At 65.0% G+C, this 24,019-nt stretch overlaps 2 protein-coding genes across 2 annotated transcripts in view; both read right to left on the reverse strand.

Annotated features, from left to right (window-relative positions):
• Positions 1 to 368: 368 nt before the first annotated feature.
• On the reverse strand, positions 369 to 6,134 carry MSANTD1 (Myb/SANT DNA binding domain containing 1). Its single transcript, XM_037050175.1, has 3 exons — positions 5,780 to 6,134; positions 2,541 to 2,816; positions 369 to 874 (listed from the first exon to the last, which is right to left on the reverse strand). Exons 1-3 carry the CDS (start codon positions 6,031 to 6,033, stop codon positions 634 to 636), a joined length of 771 nt encoding a protein of 256 aa, XP_036906070.1. The 5' UTR covers positions 6,034 to 6,134; the 3' UTR covers positions 369 to 633.
• Positions 6,135 to 13,220: 7,086 nt separating this feature from the next.
• The window catches only part of HTT (huntingtin), a 103,119-nt gene continuing 92,320 nt past the window's right edge, over positions 13,221 to 24,019 (reverse strand). Inside the window, exons 56-67 of the mRNA XM_037046643.1 lie at positions 23,744 to 23,883; positions 22,593 to 22,675; positions 20,901 to 21,031; positions 20,620 to 20,749; positions 18,981 to 19,136; positions 16,998 to 17,188; positions 16,667 to 16,781; positions 16,329 to 16,542; positions 15,932 to 16,037; positions 14,740 to 14,902; positions 14,497 to 14,657; positions 13,221 to 13,857 (exon numbers count right to left, since the gene is read on the reverse strand). Of these exons, the coding sequence (XP_036902538.1) occupies positions 13,644 to 13,857; positions 14,497 to 14,657; positions 14,740 to 14,902; positions 15,932 to 16,037; positions 16,329 to 16,542; positions 16,667 to 16,781; positions 16,998 to 17,188; positions 18,981 to 19,136; positions 20,620 to 20,749; positions 20,901 to 21,031; positions 22,593 to 22,675; positions 23,744 to 23,883 (1,804 nt within the window). The 3' untranslated portion in view covers positions 13,221 to 13,643. The remainder of the gene's footprint in view (positions 13,858 to 14,496; positions 14,658 to 14,739; positions 14,903 to 15,931; positions 16,038 to 16,328; positions 16,543 to 16,666; positions 16,782 to 16,997; positions 17,189 to 18,980; positions 19,137 to 20,619; positions 20,750 to 20,900; positions 21,032 to 22,592; positions 22,676 to 23,743; positions 23,884 to 24,019) is intronic.

Genomic DNA, 24,019 nt, shown 5'->3' on the forward strand with positions numbered 1-24,019 from the left:
GCCAGAGGGGCTTCTCCAGACCACAGGCCAAACCACGTGGCCCGCCACTAACCCACCGTGTCACCTCAGTCCTGCTGTGTGGGCAGCCCTGTGCTAGAGCCATAGCAGACTGACACACTCCTGTGCCCAGCCTCCTCTGTACCAGCGACCAAAGGCCAGAGGGGCTGAGGAGCTTCTAGGAAGATCTGCCAGCCGGCCAGCCACGGGGCGGGGAGGCCAGCTCCTCCCCAGCTCTGAGTCCGGCCCCCTGTTCCTGTGATCACAACCGGTGCTGAGCTTGGTCTCCCCCCAAGGCGTACGCTCCTAGGATGCGCCTGTCTCTGAGGTGCCACGCCACCGAGAGTGAACGGGAGGGCACGGGGCAGCTGTCGTCACCTTTATTAGGGCGCACTCTGAGGAGGCGGTAGAGGTGGCGGCCGGCCCCCTCAAGGCAGAGGCTGTCCTGGGCAGGGGCCCTGGTGGGGGAAGAGACCGCGTTCCCTCCGGTGGGAAGGAGGGATCAGACACATAGCATCAAGCGCCACGTCCAGGACCACTGACAGTGACCACGGTGCAGAGTGGACTCCAGCGCGTTCTTACTGGGAGGCCCCCAGGTGGCCCCGGCCCGGGTCCAAGGAGGGGCGTCCGGGCGGCCTAGCCGCTGGCCTTGGCGACGAGCCTCTCCAGCAGGCTCATCATGCGCTCCTGCAGCTGCAGGCCCTGCAGCTGCAGCAGGTTCTGCTGGTCCAGCACGCGGCGCACCTCCCGGCAGGTCTCCTCCACGGCCCGGCCCAGCCGCCGCTGCTCCTCCAGCATGGCCTCCAGCAGCCGCAGCTTCTTCTTCTGCAGCTGGCAGCTCTGCACCTTGCGCTTCTTCGCTGGCCGCTCTTCCGACCTGGGAGGACGGCGTCAGAGCGTGAGTGCCTGCCACAGAGCCCGGGCACCAGGGGCCCCGACCCTCCAGCGACCCCACTGCACCAACGGGGAACGAAGGTCCCAGGGAGCTTGGCCACTCCCTCAGTGCCCAGCAGCCACGACAGTGAGAAGGCCGCAGGGACCCGATGGCCTGGTCACAGGCCACCCAAACACCTTTGGTCTGGGACGGGGACACCTCCAAACACACTGGGCTGCGCAGGCGGGGCAGCAGGGGCCCATGGGGGCTCAGGCACCCCTGGGTGGGACAGGTGCTGGGCACTGTGGCTCCCCCTCGAAGTCAGGGATCACCAATCCCAGCTGGCCTTGGGCAGATGGGGACACTGAGGTCCCAGGAAAAAAGGGCCTGGGTCCTGGGCCCCCTCTTTTCCCAGCTGCCTGGAAGCGAGGGTGGGAAGGCAGGAGGACAGGCACAGGGCTGGGGGGTTAGGGACCATGGAGGCCTGGTGTCCCACCCCAGGACCAGAAACCCTGGCGGACAGGAGGTGAAGTCAGCCCAGGCCAGGGCCCTCCCTGGGGCTCTGCTGTGGGGTAGTGGGCACCCCTTGCTGAACCAGCCCCCATTGGTAGGCAGGGAGCTGCCCCGTCCTACCAGACTCCAAGGCCCTGCCTGTCCCCTGCTTCTGAGTAGTGACCCAGCCAACCCCAGAGGCAGAAAAGGGGGGCTCTCGGTCCCCTGTCCCAGCCCAGGGGCCACACGCAGGGCTGCTGTGAGTCTGGGACCTGGGGAGGTCCCATAGCAGCAGCAGGCCGGGGTGGCAAGCTGCCCTGGTCACGTGGCCTGGCTGTCCACGAAGGTGTTGGTGTCTCCTGTCTCGGCTGAGAAGTCCCCTCCGGGGAAGTAGTACTGGGTCGGTCGAACAGTAGCCCAGACACCAGGGGCGTCAGAATTGAAGGGACCCCCCCCAGAGATGCCTCCCTCACCCACCCCATCTGACAGGCTCGAAAACTAGGGTTTGGGGGAGCAGGGCCATGGCTCCAGCATGTACCTCCTGTTCTTTCTGCTCGCCGGCCAACTCCTACTCACCCTAGAAAACCCACCCCAGATGTCCCCTGTCCTGGCTCCCCCTGGCACTGGCACGCAGCTCCCTGCGTGCCTGTCTGTGGGCAGCTTGAAGGGTTGCTGGGCAGGAAGCACATGATGGACAGAGAGGGGACAGGCACACCCCTGCAACCAGGTCGAGAGACCACTCAAGGCTCAGCCCCACACCCTCCCTGGTACTGAAAGGAAAGCTGGGCTGGCAAAGGCAGGGGAGAGGGACTTAGGGTGGTGTCTGCTTGGGGGTGAGGGGGAGCCCAGAAGCAGAAGCCGACGGGCAGGCAGGGCAGGTGCCCAGGGGGCTGTGAGGGGCCCTGCACCCGGGCCTGTGCTCCCTGACGCTCCCAGCCATGCTTGGAGAAGCTATCAGTAAGGCCCTGTCCTACACAAGGGGACCGAGGCCCAGAGAGGTCAAGAACTTCCCACACAGCTCCAAGTGCCGCAGCAGGAGGCAGAGCCAGCCTGGGGCCGGACTGCCCACCGGCCTTCCCGTGCAGCCTCCTGCCGAGGCCGCCCTGCCCCCGGGCTTGCTTGCCGGCCAGGCAGCCTGAAGCCCCTCTGCCGGCGGCGGGAGAGGGGGACACACTACCTGAACTTAAGGGACAGTAAGCTGGAGGAGCTGTCGGAGCGTCCGTCCTGGAGGCCGCCTTCGTAGGAGCACTGGTTATACGGTAAGTACAGAGGAGTGGACTTAGCCGACGGCGAGAGGGACTCCTCGGTCTGGGACGCGGAGGGCCCCGGCTGCTGGCCGTCCGGCAGCTGGCCATCACAGCACTCAGGGACCTTGGCCAGAATCCTATCAATGGCTAGGTAATAGGGCCAGTCGGGCAGGGCGGACTCGCTATCTGTCATGCATTTTAATTTCCTGCAACGAGACACAAGAGCCAAGGGTGAGACACAGACCTCTCCCGCCCGCCCGTCCGGCCCGAGGGGGCACCACGGCTCCAGGCCCGGGGGCCACTCTTAGGCAGAGGGGCCTCCCCAGAAAAGTCAGCCGGCGCCAAGGCCAGGTGACCCTGGACTTGGAAAGGTTGAGACTCAGGGCCTCGGCAGCTTTGGATGTTAAAAGCCCCAATGTGAATGGGGCTGTGACCTCAGGCCAACTTTGACTGCGGCTCCGCTCGCCTCGCTGTGGCGTCCGTGCTCCCTACACTGAACAAGGACTGCTTCAGGGGGGCCAGTGGCCAGAGCAGGGCACCACAGTGTAATGAAACGTGCCACACGCACACGGGTGCAGTGCACTGCGATGCACAGACGTGAAATACCCTAACACAACAAACACGTGTTTCCAGGGAGGCCGCCTTGGGGAGAGGGAGCTATAGGAGTCAGGAGCACGGGCTTCAGTCCACAACCAGTCCGGTCCGAGTCTGTCTCTCGTGCCCACCACTTTGCTGTGTGACCTTGGGCAGGTTCATTAACCTCTCTGAGCCTCCACTTTCACATCAGTAAAACGGGGGTGAATAAAGTGGGCTCCTCCCCCGGCTGTAGGCAGGGTTCATAAGACAATGCCTGGGGCCTCGCAAAAAGCTGTCCAGAGAGCATGTTGGCTGAAGGTGCCAGGGGGCAGCAGCAAGGCACCAACATGGCTGCCGCTCATACCGTCTGTCCCCCCGACTCAGACCTCAGGCTGAGGGTCTACACAGCCCAGCTCTGCCCACCACGGGCCTGAGCCCCACCCAGGCCCTTCGTCCTGCCCTCCCTGTAGACAGGCCCTGGGCCTCAGCTGTCCTCTGGAGGTGACGGGTGGGGAGACGGGGCTGCCCAGGAGCTGGGCGGCCCTGGCCAGGCCAGGCAAGAAGGCACAAGGCAGGTGGGCGGGGCGGGGGGCGCGGACGAGGGGCTCTCTTCCCTGTCAGACCATGGGCTTCCTGAGGTCCGGGCCTCCCCCAGGCCCCAGTCCCGGCCAGCTCCTGCCCCGAGCGGGCCAGGGTGTGTGTGGAAGAGCACGCCGCTCAGTCTTCCCCACTGCCCGCCGCCCCAGAGGGCTGCGCAGACCTGGGGCCTACAGACAGCCTCCACCGGGCACCTCTCCGGAGGCCCCACACCAGCCAGCCCACCACTTGGGGAAAGACCTTCCCCCAGCATAGGTGGCCCCAAGTTCCAACGAGCCCTCGGCCACGGAGCCAGCCACCCTCAGGTGCCCTTATCCTGACACCCTCCATAGGTAAAGAGCTACTGAGAAAAACTAAGGGGGCCCTGCAGGGGGCAGGCCTGGGTGAGAAACTGGTCGGCCAGGCTACTGGGGCCCTGCAGCCTGGCTCGGGCAAGTCCCTCTCCTGCTCTGGGCTTCAGTTTCTCCCTGGGCGGATGGGTACTGTGAGGGGCCACAGGGCCTGACTGCTTCATAAACTGCACCCCGCACCCCGGGCTGTGCCCTCACCTCTCGAGGCAGCCCTTGCCCACAGACCACCTACAGGAATGGAGCCGAACCCCAGTCCTGGGACCCGTAGGCCTTCCGGGTGAGGAAGCCAGCGACCCAGCCCCTCCCCACCCAGCGCGGAGGGGCGTCAGCACACAGCTCAACCCTGGGGGCACTGCCAGCCGCAGCAGGGTCTTATTGCCGATTCTGCCCCAGCAGCTGGTGCTGGTCCGGGCCAGGCAGGGCGTCAGAAATGGGGTCCGGACAGGGCCAGAGTCCAGACCCGCTCCTCCCGGGCCCAGCGTTACAACGTCACACCAATGAGGCTGGAAACAGCCTCTGGCTGCTGAGAGCCCGAGGAGCCCTCATGCCCCCAGAGTCCAGGAGGGCCAGGAGCCTCGGGCCAGCTAGGGGGTCATCGCCTTGCCCACACAGGGAGGGGCTCGTGGTGTCTGAGGCAACCCTTCAGGGCCCGACCTACACCCCGTCCTAGTGACCACTAGGGGGACGGAGAAACACCAGGGCAAGAATGAGCGGGGCCTCCCAGGACAGCTCCTCGCTCCCCAGGCACTGACAGGCTCCAGGGCAGCCCCGGGCCCGTCCCTGCCCTGACCGCCCACAGGACCCCATGCACTGGGACCACTCTCCCCCCAGCCCCTCGCTCCTGCTTGACCCTCAGCCCAGCAAGAACCTGGTGCGCCTACGACCTTCAGCCCTGACCATGACCCTCTCTGCACTGTGTGCCCCTCTGCGGGACGGCCTGGGCCCCATGAGCCCTGAGGCGCTGGGCTTGGGGCCATACTGAGTCCCTCCCTGGACCGTGCACTCCCTAGCCCAGAGCCCGCCCTGGGCGGGCCAGCAGTTCTCCTCAGGCTGCCAGGGTGGGGGCCTCTGGGGGTGGGTGGAGGCAGAGCCGGGGCCAGGCCTGGGTCCTCAGTGCTTCCTGTCACGAACCAGGCCCCTCCCTCGAGTGGGACCCTCTAGGACACTCAAAGGTTCCCCACCGGCCTGATGGTCCCCAGCCAAGGCCCGGGAGGTGCTGTGTCCCCAGCGGGCTCCATGGGTGCCGGAAGTGACCGAGCCTTGGCCTCACCTTCCCTGGCCTGCTTGGCCGCGTCCTGCCACCCTGCTGTGCAGGGCCAGGCCCACCAGGCGGTCTGCAGACCCCCGACTGGGTTGGGGGTGTGCGGGCCAAGAGGCAGCTTGCAGGCCCTGGGGGCAGGGCTGACGGAGCCCTGGGAAGCATTGGCAAGGCCCTGGACAGCTGGGACCCGTCCCAGCCCTGCCTCTGCTGGGCCTCGTTCTCCCCACCTGCCCACCAGGAGTCTGCTCCTGTGGTTGCTGCCAGCCCTGTTGTGCCCGGTGAGGCTGCACGCCACCTGTTTCCCCAGGGTGATGCCCAGGGCCCCAGGCAGGCTGGCGGGCAGCCATCTGTCCTGGGTGCAGGCACGGTGGCGGGCGTGACCTACCTGTACTGGAAGGTCATGTTGGTGATCTTGATCTTGATCTCCTCGCCCAGCCGGCGCTCGCCAGTCATCTCCAGTAGCTTACTGGCCATCTTCTCGTACACCTTGGCGTTGCGTTTGGTCTGTTTGAGCTCGTCGAAGAACTCCTCCCAGACGAGCAGGAGGCCGCGCATCTCAGCGTCGGTCCAGTTGCGGGCCCGCCGGTGCTTCTCCGTCTGTGGGGATGCGAGGCGCATGGGCACCTCGGCCGCGGCCATGCCGGGGGTGCCTGCGGGGTGGAGGGCGCGGGCCCCGGGCGGCCCACGGCCCGTGCTCCGTGCACAGGAGCCCCGCTCCAGGAAGGCAGCTCCGCACTCAAAATGGGGCCTACATCTGACAGGCAGGAATTTAGTTAAAAGCTTTTAAACGGGAAACGTCATTTTGATGTCACGTTTCCATAGCAACAGAGCAACTGCATAAGCTACAACAACAGAAACCTTTTAACTGAAAGCGCAGGAATCAGGGCCACTGTGACGGGCCATCAATATTGTGGTGGGCGGGCGGGCCAGACTCCCAGCCCCACTGCGGCCCCAGCTCTGCCACCAGGCCTCGATGGCCAAGGCCACGGGGAGCGGGTGCCTATGCTGGGCCAGGCCGCCCCAGTCCGAGAGGTGGGATGCAGGTCCCGGCTCACCCTGGCAGGCTGAGGGGGGGGAGTCAGGGTGGGCCAAGATAGGGCGATGGGGGGCCGACGGGGGGCCGGAGAGACTGAGAGGACAGGCAGAGGGGGGAGGTGGAGAGAGCCAGGGACGAGCACACTGGGGGGCGTGCCGGGGCTCCCCTGTCCCCGGCCCATGTGCAGGGTCCCCGGGCACCAGGATCCTGCTTTCTAGCAGGGACCACAAATGCGTGAATGCCCCATGCCCACCATCTCTGCCTCCTGGGCATGCCCATCTCCCTCCCTGCAGGGGGCGCTGTCAGCCGGCCTAGGTGATACAGGGTGGGCTGAGCAGCCAGGACCATTCTTGAGGCCAGATGGCAGCTGGGAGCGGGGATGCAGGGCGTGTCCCCTGCACCAGACGGCCCCACTTCAGCCCGAACCCCTCAGCTCGGGCAGCCAGACGTGCCTCCCCTGCAGCCCTTCGAGTCCACAGGGGAGGGTCTAGGAAAGGCTGGCTGAGTAACATGGGAGCGGAGGAAGGGCCGGACCTCTCGTCACCCCCTCAGCAACCACCTGGACTTCACTGCGCACTCACCGGCAGTTCTCCACGGCCTCGTGCCCACGGCCTCTCCACTCAGGTCCTCCTGCTTACCTGAGGCCCTGCCTTCCCCCACCAACCTTGGGCTGCCTATTTTACTCCCCACTCCAGTGGGGTGAGCCGGTGAACACCCTGCCCGCATGTGGGCTCTCCAGAGAGGAGCTAGCACTGTTGCTAATTCCCATTTTAAGGCAACAAGCCTGAGGCCGGAAAGGTGAGCTCACCCCGTGGGCCAAGAGCCTGGAAACCAGGCAGGCTGGCTTGGAGCTGGGCAGGCGAGGTGATAGGCCGGAAGGACGAGGTCACCCCTCCCCCAATATGGCCAGTGCAGTCTGCTGCAGCCCCCAACGACACTCCCCACCATCTCCCAGGGTCCCCTGGGCGCCTGCACTGGCTGGGGCCCCTTGCCCTCCTCAGTGGGCCTCTCAGGGCTTGACAGAGGCTTGTCCTGACGAGGACATGGATATGCACAGGGGCTCCAGCACCGCGGTGGGGGGAGGGGGAGGGCGCAGCGAGACAGACCACACTGGGCTGGGCCTGCCCAGTGGGGTGGGGGCTGGAGGGCTGAGGCCCCTGCCCAGCAGCCACAGGCAGAACACCAGGGCAGGGGAGTCTGTGAGGACATCAGGCAGAAAGTGCCACCTACGGGCATCACCATTCAAACCTTAGGAGGTAAAACCAAGTGGCCAATCAGCATGAGCCCATCACACCTGCTACACAGGCCCCAACCACCAGCTGGCACCCCAGAGCCGCCCCAGGGACCCTGCCTAGCACCCTCAAGAGTCTCGTGTGGCCTTAGATCAGGAGGTGTCCAGGGTGGGCTGCCACTGGGACACCCCCCGCCCTGCAGTCACTGCTGGAAGGGCAGTGGGACAGGGTGACCAGGCTACACGTGGGGTCTTGGAGCAGGGTCCTGGTCCTGCCACCAGCTCCCAGGAGAGCCCCATCTCCCAGGGCTCTCAGGGGTCCCTGGAGACCTGGGGGTGCCCCCGCCTGGCCCTACAGCACCACCCAGGGAGGCTCACAGCGCAGCCCCCCTTGGGGCCCAGGTGCCGGCCCGCACTCAGCAGCGTCTGCAGAGGAAACGACTGGTAGGCCCCTCCTCAGGCGCACGGCGGGGGGGGGGGGCACTCCAGAGTACCCAGAGTTGGCACCACAGCCAGGCGGGGCTGCCTCATTGCACCTCACAGTGCATGGGGCGGGGGCTCAGGCTGGGACTGTGGCCTCAGAGCTCTGGCCGGGGCTGGCAGGTGGCCATCGGGACATGCTGCTGCCCCAGAATCCTGGTCTCAGCTGACACCGTGTTAGCCGGTCCCAGTGTCTCCAGGGCCAGTGGCCTGGGGGGCACCCCTGCTGTGTCTGGGGCCCTGGCACCCAGGTGACCCTCCACTGGCATGTCCGGGGGAGTCCAACTGTCTCCTCCGGAAGCCCTGGAGAGGGGGGCCCCTGGGATCCGGAAGCAGAGCATTCACAGAGCCCCCAAGGGAAAGAAAGCCGGGGGGCCTGCCTGTTCTTGGCTGGGGAGGGCCTCTGTACCTCGGCACAGCTGTGTGGCCTGCCAGGGTCCCCAGTCTCTGACAGGGGTGGCAAGGGCAGGGGGCCGGGCATCGGGCCACACCTGCAGGGAGAAGGAGCAGTCAGGCCACGGCAGGGAGGCCCAGTCTCCACATAAACTGACGCTCAGTCCAGTCCGTATAGGACATAGCACCTGGTGGGCCGACATGGGAGCCCCTGGCAGGGAGCAGCAGTTCGAGGGGTCTTGGGCAGCAGTGCCTCCGGCCTGTCGCGGCGGGCAAGGGAAGTCTGGACAAAAGCAGGGAAACACACCGGTGTGGGGGCAGGTCCCGGCAGGGTGGGGACAGCAGGGGCCTGTGGAGGTGCTGCACTGATACCACCCTACCCCCGTGTGCCAGGGCCCCAAATCCTCACTTCCAGCCCTCCGCCCCTTGGAACCCTGGCCCCAAGAGCCGAGTGGAGGCCTGGCTGGTGGCTCTTCCTGCCCCCTCCCCATGTTCAGGGAAGGACTGGGAACCCAAGGGCCCCTAGAGGGGTGGCTGTGACCAGGGGTGGCCATCACGGTGGCCCTGGCTGTCCTGCTTTGGAGGGCAGTGCATAAGCCAATCAGCCAGAGGTGGAGCTGGGCTGCAGAGGCTGGGAAACTCTCAGGAACCACAGGGACGCCTGTGGTGTCCCAAGTCTGGGCGGCTTCATGAAGTAGCCAACACTGCACTCCTGGGTCCCTGACCCCCACCTTGCGCAGAGAGCCCAACTGGCTGCTGAGGGCCACGTGGAGGCCAGGCCTGGCGTACACTCCGCACACGCGATGGGGGTTCCAGGAGCTGGGGCAGGAGCAGGGGCTTCCTAGAAGAGGGTTTCTCCCCCTGCCGAGGTGGCCGGGCAGCAGCTTGCTGCAGACAAGCCTCCACCTGCCAGGGGATCAGCCGCTGTTTCCCAGGGTATGTAGGGCTCCTTTTGGAAATAGCAGGTGTGCCAGCTGGGGTCAGCTGTCCAGGCTTGGCCCAGGGAGGGGGTAGAACTTGGGCAACTCTGAAGGGTGAGGCCATAGGCCCTGGAGTTACTGTGTTGCAGAGAAGATGAACTTGGGAGGTGAAGTCACCCCCATCTCATGTTTAGAGCCACTGAGTTGAGAACTTAAGGCCACATGGCCTGTCCACCTGGCTTTGGCGGCCAAATGCTTTCACTGTCCCTGTGCCTCACGGGGGTAGGGACACAGAGCCACCGGAAAATCTCAGGAAGCCCTGAGGCTGGGCCCAGGCTCTGCTGTCTGTCCAGGAACCCACCCCAAGGCCGACTCGGGGCTGCCCTGCCAAGGGCCTGGGTGGACCACCCCCACTGGACTGTGACCCATGGGACATCAGCAGACACCTCCAAGGCACCTGCCAGGAAGGGACAGCTCCCGGCCTACAGTTTTCTGTGCAGGATGGGTGTGAACCCGTGCCGAAGATCCCCAGTGCCAAGGGCCCAGGTGCCCAGGGCCAGCCTGCCAGTGCCCAGGACACGCGCGTGAGTGGAGCAGGTCAGGGAACAGCAGCCGCTCTGGGTGAAAGGACCGGTCAGCTCCAATGGCCATGCGGCACAGCCCAGGAGCACAGGCACCCAGGGTTGGGCTGGCGGGCAGGGAAGCAGGTCACAGCCCGGCGCCTGTCCCTGCCATCCCTCCAGGGCCCTGGGCCATGGTGGAAGCAGGCTTGGAGCCAGGCATGCACGGCCCTGCACAACTGCATCATGTCGTGCAGCCAGCGGGCATCAGTGGCCTGAGTCTGCTGGGCAGAGGGACCACTGTGCTGGGTCTACAGGCCACGCCCCCACCAACCCGACGCAGGGCCTCCTCTGAGGGCCCGGGTGTGCGAGGTGGGGCAGTGGCCTCTGCTCCCTCCACACAGCCCAGGGACTCCAGAAGCAAAGCAGGCCTCGCACAGCGCAGGATTCAACGCCTCCTTTAATTCGGATGTACAGCGTTTGCAGCACTACAAAAAACTTAAACAGGCATCTCAGGTCAGTCCTCCCCACCGGGTTCAGACGGTCAGGTCTGGGCCAGGCCCCCTCTCGCCCATCACAGCCCTGCCCCACGCAGAGCCAGACCACTGCGACAGNCCTCCACACAGCCCAGGGACTCCAGAAGCAAAGCAGGCCTCGCACAGCGCAGGATTCAACGCCTCCTTTAATTCGGATGTACAGCGTTTGCAGCACTACAAAAAACTTAAACAGGCATCTCAGGTCAGTCCTCCCCACCGGGTTCAGACGGTCAGGTCTGGGCCAGGCTCCCTCGCGCCCATCACAGCCCTGCCCCACGCAGAGCCAGACCACTGCGACAGGCCCGCGGCAGCCAGGGTCAGAGTCTGTAGCTGGGCTGCACTGCTGTCCAGGGCCGGGTGCTCCCAGAAGCACGTGGGGTGAGGAGGCCCCTGACACTGCATTAAACTGTGACAAGCCTGTGGGCAGCACAGCCAGAATCTACAGGGCCACCTCCAGTTGTCGCCACTCTAACAGGCCCCTCCCTGCTGAGCACAGGCCACAGCCCAGGGCGGTGCAGGTCGGTCCAGGCCTTGGAGGCTCCTCCGGCCCCTCCCTAACAGAACAACTCCAGTTTCTCCAGGCCGGCAGCTAGTTTCAGGCCCTGGCTGCAGACGGGGGTCTACGCAAGCCGGAGAGAGGATATAAGCTAGGAAAGACACTAGTTCTGCTCCCCCAAACAAGAGCACACCAAGCCCATGGTGGCCCATGGTGACCCATGGCCCAGCTCTTCCTGCTGTTCCGAGTGCAGCCCACTGGCCGACAGGAGGGCCCCCACCCGCCCCACAGCAGGGGCTGCCCCGCCCCAGACCCCCACAGAGCTCGGACGAACCCAGCAGGAGGCATGTCTGGGGGCGCTTTAGGGCGCAGAGTCTGCTGGTGCCGCACTCTCTGCCTGGAGGCAGTTTAGCGTCATTTGTACCTCCTGAAAGGAGGCCGCTGCTGGTGACGTGGGAGGGAGCGGCAGTGAAGGGCACTGGGCAGCTGGAAAGGCCACCTGCCCACACGCAGTGGGCTCCAGGCGAAGGCCCTGCAGGGAACTGACAGGGGCGCCCCACAGGCCCTGCACGTCTGCGCCCTGAGACACACGTGCCTTTGCAGACGTGCACTGAGTGTGTTCTCATGCGGCAGTAACGCTGCTCACTAGCACATAGCCGTCCCCAGAGCGGTCACACAGGCTCACCTCTGGGCCAGCACCCACGGCAGAGCTGGGCCCCACATCGTAAACAAGGGGTGGCCCCTTAAGCCCCAGGGTGAGCCCAGGGGTAGGAACCCCGAGGGGGGTCCCAGCTCTGCATCACAGTGTCCTTTCTTGGTGTTTCTGGTGAGACACCCCACTGGGAGCACCAGCGGCCCGGGCTGCACGCCTGCCCTCCGGAGCAGCTGGAGCCTGGGGCGCAGGCACCCGTGCTCACAAACTCTCTGGTGGGTTCTCTAGGGAAAAGCCACGAGAGACGGGAGGCCACGGGAGCGAGGGGCAGCCTTTCTCCCACACCCCCGCCGCACGCCCCTCGGCCAGGGCTCTGCTGGAACCGCCAAGAAAACCCGAGGACTGCTCTGAGGGCCACAGCCTCCTCTGGCGTGCGTGAGCCAAGGGGCAAAGGCCTGTAGGGAAGACAGGAAAAGGGCAGCTGCTCCAGGGTAGGGCCAGGGGCCCAAGTGGGCGGGAGCCCGTGCAGCCCACGGCAGGCAGCGAGACGTCAGAGACCCTGCCCCACGTCTCCTCTGCAGACACCCAGAAAGTTTCCAAACCGCCTCCACTTCCCGCGTGGAGCCCTCAAGCCCCGCTGGCACCAAGCAGCCAGCCCACCTCTGGGGACAGAGGTGCTGAGCAGTCAGGCCTCTTGGTCCGACAGCAGGCAGGGCCCCACCGCAGCGGGCCAAGCGCCAGGCCAAGGCCCATCTGGCTCTCCAGGCCTCACGTGGACGGTGTGTTGACTGCTCTGAGCCTGAGAACAGGAAGCCGGCCCAGGGGCCCCGGCCTGGGTAGAGGTGACAGTGGGTGGGGCCAGGGGGCTGGTCAGCCATAGCCTGGCGTCTCTCCCCGGCCCCCACAGGTGGAGCCCCGCCCCCAGGCATGAACTGGCTCTCCTAGGCTAAGAGGAGGCACTGGGGTCTGTCTCCGACAGTTGCTCAAATGCTGAGTTTGCTCTTGCCCAAGAGGGGCCCACCTTTGGGGCCGTCAGGCCTGGCACAGGTCTGGGCCCCTGCACACAGGAGAGGCCCCGTGGGAAGTGAGTCCCTGGGCAGACGGCAGCCGAGGGCCAGCTGGGGACAAGGGCCAGAAGATGTCAGGGCCAGTGGCTCCAGGTACAACAGAGGCTACTCACGACCAAGTGGCCGGCCTGGTCAGTGCATAGCCCAGGAGACCGCCCCCCCCTTCCCGGTGGCACCCCAAGGAGGGGCCTCCCACACCGGACAGCTGAGAGTGGGGCTGCACGCAGGGTCTGGGCGGCCGTCCGTGCCAGAACCGGTACCACATTGGGGTCGAGGCGATGGCACGAGATGGAGGGGTCGGAGGGAGGGAGTGTGCCACAGAATGTTGCCGGCGCGCGGAGGAGTCAGGTGTTGGGAGCCACTGGACAGAGGGAGCCGCTGTGAGGGGAGGGTGCCCAGGTGTTCGCTCCCTCGGGGATGCGGGGCCGCACAGACGTCACACGGGCATAGAAAGGTACCTTAAAATTAATCTCTTTACTGATACAATTAAGCTTTAAGTCCTGAGAAGAAACCAGGAAGGGAGTGTGGCACTGGGCCCATGCTCCCCGCCCCTGTGCACCCCGCCAGGAGCAGCGCCTGTGAGACAGCAGGGGCGGCCGGCCGACCTGCAAGAGCAAGAGGACTGGTGTCCTGGATGCGAGAGCAGCCGTGGCCGGGCCCTGAGGGCTAGGCTGGCCGCTGGAGGAAGGCGCACACTTACTGGCCTCGACACTAGCTATACGGAAGGGCCCGCCGCACTGATGCTGGGCCTCCTGTGAGGACTGAGGCTCAGCCCTCACTGGACCACCGCACGCCCCGCACACGGCCTCCCTGCAAGAGCGCAGCGGCCCAAGGTGCACCCAACCCTGAGCCCGACCCTGTCTGCTGTCCCCAGGAGCTCAGCACGAGGCCACCTTGTGGACGTTCTGCAAACAGGCCAGCAGCTGCTGGTACGGCGTTCCTGGCGCTGCCACCACCTCGAACACAGACTGGAAGGCCCGGCGGTCCAGCTCCTCCTCAATCTGGTGTCTGTAGAAGTCCGCAGCCACCAGGCAGAAGAGGTTTACGTCCACCTGCTCCAGCCTGCCCATCCTGCTGATGACGTGGGGGAGGCTGCAGAGGCGTTAAGGAATGCAGCTGCGAAGTGCGGGTGCCAGACACAGGCCCATGGACAGGCAGAGCAGAGCGGGCCTGGGCCGCACCAGCAACCACTGCATCCCACCCTGGCTCCTGCAGTGAGCCATGCTGGCTCCCACGCTGTCTGGATGGAAGGCAGCGCCCCCAGCAGGGGCAGGGTGGGGCGGGCGGGAAGAGCTGGCCAGGGAGGTTGTTCCCATCGGCAGCACTGACCTGGCCTGGCTCCCCACAGGCACGCACTGGTGACCGGTGCTCCTGCTGCCCCTGCTCCCGCAGACGGAGGACAGAGGCACGGCTGCCCTGCCCAGTCCGCCAGGCACACTGAGCGAGCACCAGGACTGCTCAGAGGCTCTGGGGAACTCCCCCTTTGGCAGCCAGCACTCTCGGGGTAGGAACAGGATCTTTCCTTCAGGAGGGTCTCTGGGGACCTCTGCCCCCCCCCCACCGGGCCCCTCTTGGTCAGTGCAGTAAGCATGCTGTTTGCTGTGTCCCACTGCCTGGGGGCCTGGGCCCACAGTGTCAGCAGAGCCACAACCCAGACACGAACAGCAGCGTGAGGACGGGTGGGGGTGCAGGGGGCGCCCCCAGCCAAGCCCAGGGCCCCAGGAAGGATACACTGCTGAGACCCACGGGCTGGTGGACGCGCTGACGAAGAAGCAGGAGAGGCTCCACACGGCCATGGCAACTGGGGCCCTCTGGGTGAAGTTGGAGAGGGACAGCATGACCCAGTCCCGGACCGTGGACGACTGCCCTGTGCCGTGCAGCGTCTGGAACACCTGCGGGGGGGGGGGGGCAGCTGCACATCAGGGGGCCCGCGGCGGCACTGCCCGCCCACACCCGGCAGACCCTGGCCCGCACCTGGTACACCACGGTGGCCATGAACTGCGGGTAGGGCTGCTGGTTGGACAGGAACTCCCCGATGACCTTATTCATGACATCTTGGGGCGGGAAGAAGTCGTCTAGGAACTGCGGGAGGATCCGGGCCACCACGCGGGCTTCCCAGGGGAAGCCTTTCCTGATCCTAAGGGGAGGGGCTCTGTCAGGGGCCACCCGCCCGTGCGCTGACGCCACAGCGTGGCAGCTGGGGGCTGTCTCTGCACCCGATCCCCCCCATCCCCCCCCGCCACGTGCCCCTGCTGCCTCCTGACACCCCCACAGTCTGCACCACACCTGCTGAAGCGTGTCTCCGGGCCACACCGGGGTGGAAACCCCACAAGGACGGTGCCTGCTGGCGGCCCCAGGGCCTCCCCAGCACGGGTGGAGCGGGGGCACCGACCGCACGCGCCCTCTCAAATGTGGACACGGACTGTGTCTCGCAGCTTCCCAGAACAGCCTATCTGCCAGAGCAGACCAGTATGTCTGGCTCTGTGCGCTCTTGTGAAAATCCACATGGCTTCCCACTGACCGAGTGACGGCCTTGTAGGACAGAGCCGGCCTCCCCAAAGCCACACCCGTCACGTCTCCTGGACTGACTGGGGGCAACACTCTGGCCCTGCCCTGCAGGAGAAGCCCGAGGAGGCTCAAGGCCCACTGTCCAGAGCTGGCAAGCTGAGCAGACCCTGCCACCACCACACAGCGTGAGGCGATGGGGCTTAGCCCCTCAGAGCTACGGGTGCCAGCTGGCCAACGCTTCCTAGGTCTGCCAAACACGCCTCCTGAAGTTGTTCCAAGGCGGTGCTGCCCCGTGGCCCAGAGGGTGACCGTGTGAGTTGCTGGGAACACGAGCTCCCGTCCCCGAAGGCAGCCGTGTCTGACAGGCATTCTTGTCACTGCTCAGGGCCCTGAGCCCAGCCCACCTCGGTCTCACGAATGTGCCCTTCCTGACACCCACACAGCTGAGTGCTGCCCCGCCTTCTGGGCAGGTGGGCCGGCAGCAGGTGGCCTGGGAGCCGGTCAACTCCACCCTCCTGAGCGCCCGTGTCCTGAGCCAGGACGTGCTCAGCCCGGATGTGAGTGGGAAGAGCAGCAGGGGTTGAGAGGACCGCAGGCGCGGTCGCACGGGAGCACCCGCTCCCTGCAGCTCGGGGCAGCGGGGGGCGCCCCTCCTCACCTGTCGAAAAGCACGGACACACGCTCCATGGCCACGATCACGGACTCACTGTCAGGGGTGGCAGGGCTGGGCTCAGAGGTCCGGCCTGGACTGGCCTTCTCCTTCCCTGAAACAGGTGGTTCGGAGCTGCTGTGGGGTCTGAGAGACGGGTGGGCTTCGGAGACAGCCCCCGAGCTCACCCAGCAGTTCAGGGGCGCCGTGAAGTGACTTGAAAGCAGCCAAGGGAGCCCTGGCAGCTCCCAGGGCGCAGCAGTCCGCCCTCAGACCCGCTCCCCAGGCAGGTCCGCCTCCAGCACAGCACTGTGGCCTGGCGCTGGACTCTGAATGTCCTCAGAACTGCAGGGCCCTGCGGTCGTGTCCCAGGAAGCAGCGGCAGGAGGTCGGCCCCACTGCTCACCTGTGTACATGCAGGTGAGCATCAGGCCCAGGGCAGCCATGGCCCGGTGCGGGCTGTGCACGTTCACTCTGTCCACACTGAGCTTGACCAGGGACTCTGCGTCCAGCCGGGAGAGCTGCTCGGACAGCAGGAGGCGCTCCAGGCCCCGCAGGACGCAGTGGTAGACAGTGGATGGAGTGGACTCCTCGCTTCCGGACAGCATCACCCCACACATCTGCACGAGAAGGGTGACGCCCGGGCCAAGTGCCATCTCAGGCCCCTGCCACCCTGCTCCTGCCCCAGATCGACCCCTCCACCCAGAGGTCCTGCCCCCGGGGGGAGAGGCCAGGGCTGCACACCTGTATAATGGATGCAGAAAACTCGGGCCCCACATCCAGCGGGTAGTTCTCGACCAGGTAGAAGGCGGTGGCACACATCACCAGCACGTGCTGCTGGCTGTGGACATTCACGCAGCTGGAAATGCCGGACAGCAGCCAAGTTCAGCCACACAGGTGGGCTGCAGCCAGCCAACATGGGTGGGATCCCTGTGTCTGCAACCTCCGCCACCATCCCCATGAGAAGGGTGCCCGCGTGATCTGCCCAGGATCCAACACTGGCCCAGACACCAGTGCTCAGACACCAGTATGCTGGGTGCAGCCCATCCCAGGCCCACCGGCCAGCCCCACTCACTGGGCCGCGCCCCGAAGGCTGGAGAGGAGGTGGTCACAGACGACCGGGATGAGCTGCTTGGCGGTGTCATCCAGGAGGTCGCACTCCAGCACGTAGAGCACGCCGTGCAGCGCCCCCGTCTTGCAGGGCAGATGGCCGCTCCTGAGCGTGCTCTCCAGCAGCCGACTGACCGGCTCTGCCACCGCCTTGTCCTACAGCACAGGCAGAGGCGGCGGCTGACCCCACGGGGACGGAGAGCCGAGGCAGGGCTGACCTCTGCCCCCGTGGGACGGCGGTGCACTGAGGGCCTGGGGCTGAGCTCTGGGAGGCCCGCCTGCAGGGCTGCTGTCCGGGACCCCGGGTGTTGGGAGGGTCCCCAGCCCTGCCTGTCTATGCTGACACCTCCTCCTCCTGGACCTGTGGGACCAACCCCCATGAGAGCCCTGGCCCTGAATCCCAAGGGGCCTCCCTGGTGGACACACCCCACGTGCTGCCACAGTGGGACCCTGCAAGAGGGTCTGGACGCTGAGCCCTGTCTCCTCTGCACCGGGCCCTGGGCCCTGTTCCCCGCGCCCCTCCCCCCACACTGGTTTTGCCCTGCGTCCTGTCACTTGTAGATCGTGGCCTCAACTGCAGCTGAATCTTCGAGGCCCTAAGCACAAACCCAGGGTGGTCTCAGCCCCGACCACCGTCTGGACACACTGCTGTCAGCTTCACTCAGCGTCTGGGACACAATGAGGGATGTCGGAACCTCCACACCAAGCACTGAGCTCTCCCCAAGAGGAGACCCCACAGACAGCACATGGCAGAGGGGTGACAACAGCTGGGGTCACAGACCAGCCCCCAGGAGAAGGGCCCCCCCAGACTCGCTCCTCGAAAGCAGCAGGAGGCTGTCTGGCGACGTGGTCCCCAAGACCCCTGTCTCTGCATCTCTGTGTTGGGGTCCTCCCCAGCACCCACAGACTGCCAGGCACCTCCAAGGAACTGCTGCTACCCGCACCTCCAGGGCCCAGCTCTGCAAGCAGCAGCATCGGGGTGCAGTGAGGGGACAGAGACCTCACAGGAGAGGAACCAGAGGGAAGACCCCGCCCACAGCGGCACAGAGGACACAACCTGTGCCCCGGGGTCCGGGCCTGAGCGCAGCGACACCACCACAAGAGAAGGCTCCGCCGCAGCTTAGCTCCAAGTCCCACAAACGCTTGCCCAGCCCCCCCGCCACCCTCCAGGGTGCAGGCTGCAGGCTGCGAAGGGCTGCTCCCGGTCCCTGGGCGAGGCGCCCGGGCAGAGGGCGCCGGCACTGGGGGTGCCTGCTCTGGTGCTCTGGCTCCGAGAAACAAATTCTGGGGGGCAGGAGAGTTGGGGACCGATGTGGGCCTCCCTGACCCCCGCCCTGCAGCGAGTTGGCTAACAGCTTGGCCTCGGCCTCCCTGGGGCAGACCCTGGGGAGGGCCGAGGCCCCTGGTGACTTTTCTCTCACGCCGGAGCCGCCGTTCCTCAATAGGCTCTGGGCCCACACTCGCACACCTCTGTGCGTCTGAGCAGCAGGCGCCGCGGGGGGCACCCCGCACAGAAAGTGGCCGAGTCCTGACCCACCACGGGTAGGATGAGGGAAGCTCTAACGAAGGCCCTGCCTGCCCTGTGGTGACAGAGACTGCAAGGCCCAAACTTCAGGCTGGAACGCAGGGTGGCTATGCCACAGAGGTCCCCGGAGGGAGGCCCCGTCGGCAGGAAGCACGGGGCCTGCAGCCCATCAGAGAAGGGGGCTCGGGAGCTGCAGGCCACTGTGGTGGAAGGAGTCCCGTCTCCACCACCCACACACCCAGCTCCCAGGCAGGCGCCACCCTGAGGACCTAACCATCGAAGGCTCCCCAGGGGGAGGTTCGCCCACCACAGGACACTTCATGACGCCCTGCCCAGAGGCTCCGCGATGCCGTGCACTCGCTGTGGACATTCAGGCAGGCCACCCGGCCCCTGTGCGGCGGCTCCCGCACACTCCCGGCTCACCATTCCCAGGACTGCAGCCGCCTTGCAGGTGGCGGGCACCAGGTACTGGAGGAGAATCTCGTCCTCCGAAGGGTGCGCCCTCCGCAGCTCGGTCAGCGTCAGGTACATCATCTCAAACTGGCTGCGCTCCGTGAACAAGTCCGAGACCACCAGGAGCTGGGGACAGCAAAGGGCCCGCTCTCAGGACGGTGTGGGGCAGCGGGTGCCGGGCATTACCGAGCCGTGACCACACAGAGAGATCGGCAGACACGGACCGCAACACAGTGAGGGCGCACGGCCTGGGGGCGGCCTGGGCTCCACATGCTGCAGAGCGCCCAAGCCGGATGCGGGCTCGGCCTGCGGGGAACATGTCCCGGCCGCTGCTGCCCCACACGAGCCCCAGGTCTGCTGGGGCAGAAACCCCCAGGCCCTTCAGACCTCCCAGGCCTCGGGACGCAGGAACTGCCTCCGACACGAACGCCTCGCCAGTGCTTCTGTCTCTCCAAAAACGTCTCGCTCTTCAGTACTCAGTTCTTCCCTCGACTTGTAACAAAGACATCAGCGAGGGGTGGAGGCCCCAGGCCCTGGGAGAGCCTGCGGAGCGGGGCAGCCACAGGCGAGCCTGCAGGGGACACCAGGCTCGCCCAGCAAAGCCACTTCGGCAATAACCTTAAGGCTCATTTTCCCATCCACTCCTGTTCCCTCTCAAACACGCGGTGCCGCCTTCTGGAAGCGACCTGAGAGTAACGGGCTGAACGCAGCGCAGACACAAGAGTCCAGCCGTTCTCTAAAAGCCAGACGCTAAAGGGACTTGCAGTAATGTGAAATAATTCTCTTCTCACTAATTAGGAAAGTTGCTTTAAAGTAGAAGGCATCATTACTTTAAAACACCAGTAACTAATTTCTTACTTAGAAATGTAAAATATTAATGATACTCAGACGTGTTTGAACACATCAAGTTATAAACTCTCATTAAAACAAAAAATGAAGTTCTTAAAAATCTTGACCAGCTAGGAAACAACTTAAAGACCTTTAACGGTACTAAGAAAAACCAGGCTTGAAAAACCCCACACTCGTCATTACTGAAAGAGCCATCCTCGGGTGGAAACGCCAAAAGGTTGCTCCGCACAGGCAAGGCGGGCGGTTCCGGGTATCTGGTCTCGGTGCCGACCCACTGGGCTGGCCCCGGGAACAGCTTCCGGTGGCAGCAGAGCCAGTGAGCCGGCTCTCAGGCGTAGCTTCCAGGACTGTGACTCTGATGGACACGCCCACACCAAGGGTCTCTGGGGCCCCAAGAGCATGAAGGGCACAGACAGTCTGAGGCGCGGGCTCTGGCTTTGCCTCTGCCAGGGGCCTGCAGGCTGAGGCACAGGCCTGAGGTAGGTGCCCAGAGACCAGGACCGGGGTGGTCTGCAGGCCTGAGGGCAGTAGCGGGCTCCCTGAGAGAGTGTCGCCCACCACGGACCTCACATGTGCCAACAGAAGGCCACTCCTACCGGGGGGAGAATGCACTTAGGGCACCGTGCTGGAGATGGTAAGCTGTGTGTGCACACAGATGCACCCCTGTAGAGATTAGCTGTGTGTGTCCGTGTGTGCACACACATGCACCCCTTCGCTCCTCTGCGCTGTACACTCCCGAGGGGGGGCGAGGTGAACTTACAGAGCGAACCACTTCGCTGACCAGGGCAACAGGGATCCTCCGGGCTGAACCTGATGGCAGGACCCAGCGACTGTACAGCTCGAGTAAGAACTGGGAGCAGGAGTGGATGTCCACCCCGGCCCGGTGCTTCCTGCAGAGCATGGAGACAGGTGACCGACAGTGTCACCCAAGACAGTGTCAGCGTCACCCACATAGCCTGACAGTGTCACCCAAGAGGCACCCAAACCAATCCCACGACTAGTAAACACCAAACCGCTTAAAGCCAAAAGGCGGAAGGAGACCTGGAGTTGACTGGAGACAGTGGCGGTGATGAAGGGGCAGGGACGTCGGCCTCTTCCTCCTCCTCCTCGTCCCACTCCTCCTCCCTCAGGGGCGTGATGCTGTTCCCCAGCCACACTGAGTGGATGGACACCTTCAACAGACACAGGACACTTGGGTCACGCCCGGGGGCTGGGCAGCAGGCTCCCTGAAGCCCAGGGTCCTGGGACCTGAGCAGACCCTGGCCTGGACAGGGCACTTCAGAACGCCCCACCTTCCGAATAGAAAACCTGGAGTGAGGGGGACCGCTAAGGATGGGAAGAAAGAGCCCCAAAGAAGGACATGGCAGCTCCAAGGGACATCTGACTGAAGTCTGGCAGAAAACGGAGCTGCCGGGGGCTCCTTTCCCAAAGCGGTCCTGCCACACTGGCTGCCACGGGAGCGAACCTCACTTTTTGAATGATCTACGACAAGCACCCCCCAGACCAAAGGGGAAGTGACTGTGTTCTGGAGATGGTAGGGTGGGGAGGGACTTGGGAGGCCTGGAGGAAAAGCCCACAGGGGTGGGACAAAGCCACCCACCATGCTGCTCCGCGCCACCGCAGACACCCTGTGCTCCCTCCTCATGGCCACGCGTCACCCAGGCTGCTCGAGAGCAGCCACCAGCTGGCTGCACACGCTGCACGGCCACGGCCGGTGACACCAGCCCCGAGGCCTACTCTGCACCGACAGCGGGTGCTCCCTCCCGGCCCCCGCCCTGACCCCGACCGAGGACAGCCAGAACTCCCAGCAGCAGTCTGTAGGCCCCACTGCTCGCCAGACACCCTCTCCTCCAGGCGGTGGCAGCTCAGGGCAGGGCATGGTGACAGGCACCAGAACACTCTGTGCAGCTCTTGGGGCTGGTGGAGACATGGACGCTGAAGGAAGGACACAGCTGGGCAAATGCCACAGGCCCCAGAACAAGGCCCCAGGCCAGGCTTCTTGCCCCCAGCCTGGCCCCCAGCCACTCCCAACAGGTGACCCAGACAAAAGGCTGCCCCCCCCCCCGCTCCATCTCAGGGCACAGACCTCTCTGCAGGGGACGAAGAGTATACTGCGTGGGGAAGAGCAGGGTGGTCCGGGGCGTCACACAGGGCTCGTGGCCCCAAGCTGTGAGGACGCCAGGCGAACCGACACGGGCCCAGGCACTGTCCTGACCAACTCACTCTGAAACGGGGGCTGGGAGGGCTCTCCAGCGTGGTTGCTGACCAGATGACACCACACCAAGGAAGAACGTGGCCGCCCCGGGGCCAGTGCCTCACACCCGTGTCCTCACGCCCTGCCTCACTGCTCCTGACCTTGCTGTCACATGCACCACTGTCCCCATTTTTCTGATGAAGCGCAGTTCAAAGCGACCCGCCCAGCAGGTGGCGGGCCTGGTGCCCAGCGCATGGGGCCATGTGACCGTGCCTCCCTCTGAGCTGGCTGCTGGGCCCCGATGGCCTCACTACACGGGTGTGCGGGGCCCTGGCCCTCGGGGCCTTTCTCTCCGGAGTCTCGTGCACACTGCTGCACTGTGTGCACGCACACCTGCACGATCAGCACACTGAGTAACCCACGTCCTTCTGGGATAAACAAGATGAATAGAAGTGGCCCTCCCTCCCGTTTACTTAGAACACACGAAGGTGCTCGATGGCCCCCGTCTGCAGACAGGCAGGTGGGGGTGGGCAACTGACCTGGCCCAGCTGGTAGCCCACGCTGCCCAGCTCCCGCTCCGCGTTGGTCTGCAGCAGGAGTTTGTCGTGGCTGATGAGGGCACCTGCGGGGCAACAGCACCATCAGGCCGGCCCCCTCAGGCACCGTCGAGGCCGGCGGGAAGGACACTGAGGCACTGCAGGACTGTCTCCTGTTCTCCCTGACACACCAGCTGCCGACTCTCACAGGACCTGGCTGCAGCAGAGCTGCAAAAACTCAGGAGTCAGTGGCTGCGCAGGAAGCCACAGGCTGGCCTCTCCCGGGACCCTGCCTTGGTGCCAGGCCCTCTGGGGGTGTGGCTGGCTCCTCCCCTCAACCCACCCTCCTGCGAACTTCTCCAGGCCCAGACAAATGGGCCGGCCCTTCCTTCAGGAGGTTGTCACCCCCCCCCCACCCCCAGCAGCCTCAGCTGTCAAGAGCTCTGTCCTCTGTGCCTCCTGCTGTGACAGTGATGCCATGCCTCATCTTCCATCGCCCACAAGCTCCTCCGGGGACCCCAGTTCACACACAGCCCAGTTCGCCCCCCAGGAGGGGTCTGAGGGCTGTAACTGCCACACCAGCCTTGTCCAATGGATGCTCCAAGACACTGAAACTTGCAGCATCTCACAATCCCAGACTCCGAGGAACTGAGCCTGCAACCCAACCGTTCAATAAGAGAAACACGCACAGCGAAGGGAAACCCCACAACACTCCCCTCCCCTACAATGACAGATCCCTGTGCCCACCCCGGGCAGGCGCGCCCAGGCTCCCGGTCCTGGGGAGGCACCTGCCGGCCAGGGAGCTGCAGGAACATCCACAACACAGCACACCTGGCTGTCTAGTCCGGGGCACAGGCCTCCTTCCCCTCAGACTGTCAGATAAAACCACTACGACAACAGCCGTCCGGTGCGGATGAGTCAGAACTGTGCCTGTTTCTTTTGGCAGATCGGCCAAAAATACACCTTCAGTGTGCTGTGGGGTTTCAGTGAGTAGTTGACGGGCTCCGTGCCACGAGAGGAAAGAGTTGAAAATCACCGCACTAAGTGAGCAGCCTCCACGCAGAACCAGGACTTTGCCTTTCTGCCTGACCGCTGCGGTCTGTGTGCCGGCCGCACGGGCTCTGGCGGAGGACGAGCGCCCCACCCCCGGGTACCTGTAGTGGCAGGGGACAGAGATGGCACAGGGTCCCACGCCTGATACAAGTGGTGGGTGGCGACATTCTCCCTCTTCGAAACCATTGCTTGAATCTCTTGCTCTACAATTCCTCTGATCACGCTCAGCTTCCTCCCAAACCTGGAATCCAGGACAAAGGCTCAGAGTTTGGGAAAGAGGCACCGTCCCCGCTGGCACGCCGTCCTGTGCCCACCCTGCACAGCCACTCGGCCCCTGTGCCTCCTCGCTCTGCTTTCGCTGTCACTGTCATACACCA

Source organism: Sturnira hondurensis, unplaced genomic scaffold, assembly GCF_014824575.4.
Source record: "Sturnira hondurensis isolate 20B ecotype Veracruz unplaced genomic scaffold, ASM1482457v3 Scaffold0000780, whole genome shotgun sequence".
Lineage (NCBI taxonomy): Eukaryota > Metazoa > Chordata > Mammalia > Chiroptera > Phyllostomidae > Sturnira > Sturnira hondurensis.

Bases quoted from the DNA above. Each gene is read 5' to 3' on its own strand.
- MSANTD1 (XM_037050175.1), bottom strand. From the start codon at position 6,033: ATGGCCGCGGCCGAGGTGCCCATGCGCCTCGCATCCCCACAGACGGAG. The intron at 2,817-5,779 runs GTAGGTCACGCC...GTCTCGTTGCAG, and splicing joins AACATGACCTTCCAGTACAG to GAAATTAAAATGCATGACAG. The intron at 875-2,540 runs GTAGTGTGTCCC...CCGTCCTCCCAG, and splicing joins TTACTGTCCCTTAAGTTCAG to GTCGGAAGAGCGGCCAGCGA.